The sequence below is a fragment of the Galeopterus variegatus genome, unplaced genomic scaffold (assembly GCF_000696425.1).
Source record: "Galeopterus variegatus unplaced genomic scaffold, G_variegatus-3.0.2 Scaffold3290, whole genome shotgun sequence".
Taxonomy (NCBI): domain Eukaryota; kingdom Metazoa; phylum Chordata; class Mammalia; order Dermoptera; family Cynocephalidae; genus Galeopterus; species Galeopterus variegatus.
This window is the reverse complement of record NW_007729401.1, coordinates 64,308-72,591: the sequence shown is the minus strand read 5'-3', so window position 1 is coordinate 72,591 and position 8,284 is coordinate 64,308. Positions and strand designations below refer to the sequence as shown.

Genomic DNA, 8,284 nt, shown 5'->3' with positions numbered 1-8,284 from the left:
CGGCGTTGCCCCCGCGCCTCGCTCAGCCAGTGAGCAGGTCGGCGTTGCCCCCGCGCCTCGCTCAGCCAGTGAGCGGGAACCGGTCTGCATGTGGGATCCGAACCCTCGGCAGGAGCACCGCCGCGCCTCCCAAGCGGCGCACTAGCGCAGTGCGCCACCGGGCCGGCCCCCTTAAATCTTTTAATAATTATTACATACGGCACTGATTAAATTTAGATTTAGATAATATGGAGAATAACGTCAACCTGATTCTGGCCCTTGCCTTCAAACTATTTCTCATCATCCCCTGCCCCATCCTTTTTGCTTCCAGCAAACTGAATTGAAATCTCCCTCTGTCCGTCCCCTCCAGCCACTCCCTGACACGCCCAGTACACCAAGCCTGCCTACAATATACTCTTCTGATGCAGTTTCTCTTTTTGTACTGACCATACTGGTCTGTGAAGACCCAGCTCAGGCATTATTTCTTTTAGAAAGCTTTCCTGGAGCCTCCTGGTTCAGTTAGAGATCTCTCTCCTTCGTGCTTCCACGACATGGGAGTCCACATCTTTTGCATTGTACTTCCCGCATGATGTCACAATTATATACATATATTATATATTTGTTTATATATGTCTTTTCCATCAGACTGTTAGATTCTTAAGGGCAGGAAATACTGTATTATGCTTAGCATAAAGCCTGTAAATTTAAAAATTCTCAATAAATACTGAATGAATCCTCCTGAACTTCCATAGCATTTAACCTAGATATTTCTCATGGCACTTACTGCCTTCCATATCCCATAGTTCATAACTATGTAATTATAATAAAATAAGCATTTTGAGGTTTAGTTCAATGTCTGATTTGTCTTTGTATTCACCATTGTGCATCACGTAAAAAATGCTAAGATGTTTAACAAAGAGAAATCTTTACTTCTTGGCTATCCCTACTTCCAGACTAGATCTGGAGTATGCTAAAATCATGAAAAAGAACATGGATATATCAAAGTAAATATATGTATACTATCACTGTACTAAAAACAAGTCAAAATGCCTCTCAAAATTACCTTTCAGTGCAAAGGTGAACAAATTTTCTAAGCTGGCATTGTTTACAAGCTAATAACAACATTAAATCACCACAGCAATAATTTCTTACCATAGCCTCTACCTAGAAATCAGAAAACTATTTTTATGTCATCAGCAGAAAAGGGTGAATTATACTTTTTCCTGAAATACAATTAGAGGAAAACCACACACTTTCTCTCTTATACACACCTGCATAAACCATGGTTTTCTACAAACACTGTAATTAGATTGATGGCAAACACTGTAAACCTTGTCTTAATGTGCAATTGTATACTACTTTAAAACATGTATTTTATAGCTAGGTCTACGAATTGCCACCAGAACTTTAAGGCTGAATATGGAGGTAAGCACACAAGCAGAAACCAAAAGAAATAATCAATCTTAGGGGCACATAATTTGGTTTATAGTTTTTAAGTTTCAGTTAATGAATTCCAAGATGTCTTATTTTAATAAAACACCAAAGAGGTAAGAGATTAACTATGTAGTCATGTTTCTTTCCTTCCAGATTGCCTAAATATATAATATCATATATAATACACAATAAAATATATATAATATATACAACAATATACTATATAACACATTGCCTAAGTTGGGGAAGGATTGCATATGACAATTTCTGAAATAAGAGACCTTCAAGTTGAGTTGTGCTGAAGATGTGGGACAGAAGTTTTAAAACAAAAACTGAAGGAGGAAATTTCAGGAATGTCATAATTTCTCAGGAGGAGCTAGGCCTAATTTAGGTCATAAGATTAAAAAATATTTCATATTGTAAAATTCTGTCTTCTACTGATTCTCACATATGATCAATTTTCCCCAGATAACAGCTAAAACTATGTGGCCAAGCCTCAGATTTCTGTTATTAGATATGATAGAATGTGAAAGAAACTGGGAGAGAGAACAATGTTAATATCAAGAGATGAATGAAGGAAACTGGGAGCCATGAGTCAAATTAAATATTTTTGTACATCTTAGTAAATTTTTGTATGAGGTTAAAACCAAGTCTAGAACTCAGCCTGCCAATACTCTCAGACTACTTGCTTCTCTTACACGCCAGAATGCAAGAAAGCAAAACAGTATTAGGACCAGACAGTTGGACTATAGATATTCTCTCCTCTTCCTGTACGTCTGATCTTTGTATTCCAGAGCTTTAATTCATGACTTGCTCTTTTGTCCATGTAACAAGAGTAAGAACAACTTCCAAAAAGCAAGGTGAGTACCTTCCAATTTGCCAGGCAAGTGGGCAATTTCCATTTTATGAACTGGGACTAAATGAAAAGAGTGCAGAATTGTAATATAATAAAACTGAAAACTTATCTAGCAGATATGTAATATAAGGCAATATATTTATCAAATATAAAGAGCAAGTAGTTTATTTATATGACTATAATTAGTATTACCTTTAATAGTCAAGCTAAGCGTTTTTTTGGTTCAGCTGAAAAGAAGGAAATGAACTGAATACAATGGGAAGATGCTGCGAGCGTGGTCTAGTAATACCTAGATCTGCTACCACTGGGACGAAGGAAATGGGGGGAGACATGGGAAAACCCAAGCTGCTGAGCTCCACTTGCGCCTCACTCTGCTTGTTACCTAGAGGACAAGGATGAGGCTGGGGCTAACATGGACCAATCACAGGCAGTCCAGGGTTAGGCACGTGGGGGTAAAGGAAAAGATGATGGCAGAAGGGGAAATAGTCTCTGCAGTAGAAGGGATCTTAGTACCTGTTCCACTGCTTTCTTAATACCAAATACAGGAATGCCTTACCCTGGAGACCACTTATCAAAGTGGCCTCAATTTTTTAACTCAAACCCTCCTTTATTTGCCCTAAAGAATATCTGCATAACCCTTTATCACCACTCCCCTAAAAAGTCACTCCTACTAATGGGAAAGTAACCTACCCACTCTTACTAATGTGATAAATAATGGTTAAAACCACTGGACTAAATATTTCCTCAAGTTCTTTTCTCCTTTAACATCTATGATTCAGGGCTACTGGTTAGCTCAGTTCGTTAGAGTGGGATGCTGATAACACCAGGATTTGATTCCTGTACCGACCAGCTACCAAAAGAAAAGCCTATGATTCCACATGCAGGAAAGCCCGAATGCCTCTGTGATCCAGAGTTACAGAAGCAGAGTGCTGAGAATATGTTCTGCTTTGCCTGGCTGCCTCCTATCATTTTCCCAGAGGGAAGGAAGTGACTCGTGTCACATGTACGCCTTCTCTTCTGTCAGGAGGTGACTGAACAGTGTGACTTAAAAGGAAAGCATTCTGCTCTGCACATCTTCTCATATTGCCAAAAATTCCAGCATTCATTTGAACTTTGAAACAACAGGCAAAACATGCTGAGAAAAAACATTAAGGGTGGGAGAGTGATTACGTGTACTGTTGTAAATAAAGAAGCTCTAACTTTAACAGATTTGTATGGGAGGAGAAAAGTAGGAAGAGAGAAGCGGGAGGTAAGGTTGAGGACAAGAGGCACTGGGGGAAAAGCTCTGACAGACCAGAGGGCAGCACTAGGACACTGGGCTCCCGGGGGCATAGAGAGAAGACTGACACTAAAGGAAACTTGACTTCTGCGATTTTGCTTAATACTAGTCTTATTCCCTCCCATACCTTCAAGTTCCAGCTGCAATTCAAATTTCAGGTCTTCAAGAGAGGGTTAGCAAAAAATTGATAAAGGGCCACAAAAAAATTATTATATTGTGTAATGGTGAATATACCAATTATCCTGATTTGAGCAACACATATTGCACACAGGTACTGATATTCAACACGGCACCCCACAGATATGTACAATCGATGTTTCAATTGAAAAAATTAAAAATAAAATAAATAAAACAAATTTTAGTTCCTTAACATAATCTTTTCTATAGCAATGAGATAGAAAACAGAAAAGAATGACCAGAAAGATGTATATTATAGGTTAAACATTAGAGCCTACTTACTATAGAGAGCAGTCACATATTATAAGTATCATATACAACAATGTAAGTAGATTCAGCACAAAGATCAAGATTTGATTTGTTCCTCAAGAACCCAAATGCCTAATAGAAAAAGAGCAATAGAATTTGAGTTTTATACCAAATATCTTGGATACTAAACCCAAGCATGCCAAAGATTGAATACCATCGTTCAAAATATTTCATTATGACTTTGAGGATAAAAAGAATTAATGGTAACTCTGGGAAGGATCACAGTTGTGAACAAGAAACAAGAGAAAGGAGGTATTTGACATAAAATATAAATTAAGAACATAAAATATTTAAAATGGAAGCTTACTGCTGGCCTTTCCCCAACAGATAAAAATCATTTTCCAATGGCAATGTGATTTGACAATTCCGAAGAAAAGTACGGTGATTCAATGTGGGCAGAAGGCTGAGTGGTGAAGAGCTAAGACAGCACTTAAGTGAAATGAAACTGATGGCCAAGAAAGGAAGCTAAAGAGAATACAGGAAAGGAGGGGAGCCGGACTATTAAGATTAAGGAAATAATGACCAGTATTATTGAGGGCATTACATACACTGTTTCTTTTAAATCTTCAAACAACCTATGAGATTACCACTATTGTTATTCTTATTATCAGATGAGCAAACTGGGGCATAGAAAGGTTATACAACTTCCTTTAAACTATACATCTAGAAAGAGATAAAGGCAGGATTTCAGCCAGCTTATGCGCTTAACCAGTGAATTGGGAGAATGGAGCTTAGAAAGCAAATGAGGGGGGAATCATGCCTTTTAAGAGCTGGAGTATGAGTCGTAAAGGTTCCGTGGCTCTTGTGAACTCAACTTCTTTTTATGGTAGTTCCTTTGTACTGCTATAAATTTTAGTTGCATGTTTGAACAGAGCTTATGTTGCATAACAGTGGGTAAAGGATGAGAGAGGATACTCCTGGAGGAAAAGTAATAGTGGGAAGAGGCTGTGACTGAGCACTCTGCCATTACCAGTCAGGTGGTGGCAGGGGCAGAGGGCATGTATAAGAAGAAGCAAGCCAGGACCTCGCTGAGGTGTGCATTCATTCCTGCAGGACCTTCTTCTGGAAAGAGCTCATTTAGTTTGTCAAAATTCATACTGCTACTATATTTTACAATTAAATTATTTTTTGTAGAAGGCAAAGGGATGAAGACAAGAGTTTGTCAGAAAAAAAAATGAAAAGGTTTTTCAGTGGAAAAAAACAGCTAAAATAATTTGCTCAAACTTTCTTCCTATTCCAAGGTGGATGATGTATGTATGGAAATAGCATATGGAGTATTTGCATATACTGAACAGCAGATTATGACATGCAATACCACTGTACATTTTATTACACTATAGAATTAACCAGAATAATTTTTTATCTCAAGAATAATAAAACTTTCCCTTTAGAATGGAAATGCATACACTCTGGTATAAATATTCCAAACATACAAAAATCATTTTTTTTGTTCAATAATTTTAAAAAACCCAGATCAAGAAGTTCCTTTAGTGGAAAATTATGCTAAATATTTTTTACAAAAAAAGGAATAAAAGCATTTTAAAACTTCCCCTGTTTTAAAAACAGTTCTATGCAAAATGTTTGCATTTGAACTCATTTTATTTCCCCGCTTCTGGAAAGACTGAATGTTCAACATTTTATTGTCATAAAATGCTTTATGACAAGAATTACTGTCTCATTTAATATGAAGTAGAGAAAATGTATATGCCAGGCTGTAAAGGGAATGAATGATACACATTTAATAGAAATTTCTTATTTATCAAATCTATAGGATTCAGGAGAGAAAATGATAATGCAGTCAATTTATCGTGCATATACTGCACGTTAACTAAAATCACTTTCCACATTAGAAGAGAAATTCTGTCAGCATTAAAAATTGATTTGTACTGTTATTGTGCTACGATAGTCTATTGGAGAATTTAGTAAAAAATGTCACTTTTTCTGATTATACCAGAGGTTTATTTTTAACCATCAGAGAAATTAAACTGTAAAGTGCTGAAAAGAATTGGGAAAAGTAAAATAGAAATCAATATAAAAAATAAAAACAAGCAATTATTCATATATATAGTGACAATAATTAAATAAGCATTCTTATTAATTTTAATTTATTAAAGTCTTTAGAATTTTTGCGCAGAATGGAAATATAGAGATTCACCAATGCGTAAAGCATTTTTCTTTTTACTTTATTATGTTTAATCATCATAAACCCTTTATTGTATTTAAGATAAAAAAGAAGCATATTTTGGCCCACATATAAACTTTCAAGTGTGATTATTTCCAAAACTGACTGCATTACTGCAAATTCTTCAAATCAATTCACTGATCTCTTTTACTGAAGGATGCATTGGTTTGAAAATCAAAGACTTACGTCATCCAAAAAATCAATCAGTGAAGATGAGGAAGAAGAAAAGGAATCCTATTTAACGAATACAGCAATAAAAAAAATAGAAAATATGGATGAAGCAATTTAATAAGAACAAATAATAAATCAAAAATTTTGTAAAACAATTGAAAGGCAAATGACATTAATTCAAATAAATAAATGAGAAAAGCAGTCACTGTCATTGTTCTAAGGAAACTCAGAGATTCATTAATTACTTTTTGAAGAGTGATTCTTTTTCCCTTTACCAAAGGAATGAAATATAGTTCATATACTGTGCCCAAAATGTAATAAAATGAAGCTTATGACAAATCATTAATAATCAACTTAAAGGTAAGCACTTTAGAAGGTAACAACTAAAACTAAGCACAGAATCTCTGCTTCTAATTCTTCCCCCTAAAATGTAAGCTCTCTGAGGGAGGGACTTTGTCTAGTTTGGTCAGTACTATATTTCTAGCACTTAGAACAGTGCCTTACACATAGATACAGGATTATTATTTGATAAATACAGATATAATTACCAACTTAAATTTTCTGAGACAAAAATATACTTTATAACATGAAATTGATTTTTTTCAGCAAAGAATTTAAATACCAAGGAATGACAAACAGATAATCAACATTTCATTATTGTGAAATCTGCCTAACAGAGTCTACGTAATACATTTAACATTCCTTATTGCAAACTTAAAAAAAAAAAAAAAAAAACTGATTTGGAATGAGAACCAGCAATACCCTATTGTGAGCTTCAACGTTTTTAGTGGTTTTTATTGTGGTTCTATGCTTTGGAGAAAAAAAAAAAGTGTAGAAATTATTTCAAAAATTGGGATTTGTTTTGCTCTTACTGTTTCTTAGGGGAGATGAAATTGCTTTTAAATCTTATATTGACTTTCATGTTTAAACCTTTCTTAGATGTTTTGTTAAATACAAATGTGTTGTTATAGTTTCCATAAGAACTCAGAACATGTTTATGTTTATATAAGATTCTAGATCTTCTTACGTGAGATGCAATAAAACAGTTTTATTGCAAGTGAATTTTAAATCACAAAGTGAACTTTAAATTAACCACAGGGGATATCTGAAAAGTTTAATACTTACTTCAAATTGATCCAGAGCATCGGTAGGCGTATTCAAAAATGCCAAGAAAGAGTGCTGTGAGTCTTGGTGCTCTATACCTAGAAGACAGCAGCAACTTTTTTTTAACTAGAACAATTAAAACTAATTTTCACGGGTAACCTTTCCTATCTGAGTCTATTAAGTGCTGTTCACTAACTACTATACTTCGAAGCTAGTCAATATTAATTCCACATATTTAAAAAAAACATACATGAGTGGTTCCTAGAAAATCACTTAAATTTTATCAGTTTCTATAAAATACTTGTTTCTTGGGCCGAGCCCGTGGCGCACTCGGGAGAGTGCAGCGCTGGGAGCGCAGCAGCGCTTCCACCACAGATTCAGATCCTATATAGGGATGACCGGTACGCTCACTGGCTGAGCGCGGTGCGGCTGGTCTCAAAAATGACAAAAAAAAAATACTTGTTTCTTGAGTTACTTGATTTATTGAGTTTCTTCCTTTTTCCATATAACACATAATAAAAAAACACATTAAATCTTTTGGTAGACTTGAGAGAATTTTAAAAATAGGGGCCCATTTATGTGTAATTTTTCTAAGCTAATTTATCACTATTTTGAAATACTATATTTTGGGCCGGTCCGGTGGCGCACTGCTACAGTGCCCCGCTTGGGAGCGCGGAGGCGCTCCCGCCGAGGGTTCGGATCCCACATACAGACCGGTTCCCGCCCACCGGCCGAGCGAGGGGCGGGCGCAGCAAAAAAAAAACACAAAAAAAAAAAAAAAAAAAAAAAAAAA

At 35.7% G+C, this 8,284-nt stretch overlaps 1 protein-coding gene across 1 annotated transcript in view; it reads right to left on the bottom strand.

Moving 5' to 3' along the window:
* Window positions 1-8,284, bottom strand: part of CDC42BPA (CDC42 binding protein kinase alpha (DMPK-like)) — a 116,174-nt gene that overhangs the window by 60,908 nt on the left and 46,982 nt on the right. The window contains exons 11-12 of the mRNA XM_008584516.1: window positions 7,513-7,589; window positions 6,403-6,450 (exon numbers count right to left, since the gene is read on the bottom strand). Of these exons, the coding sequence (XP_008582738.1) occupies window positions 6,403-6,450; window positions 7,513-7,589 (125 nt within the window). The remainder of the gene's footprint in view (window positions 1-6,402; window positions 6,451-7,512; window positions 7,590-8,284) is intronic.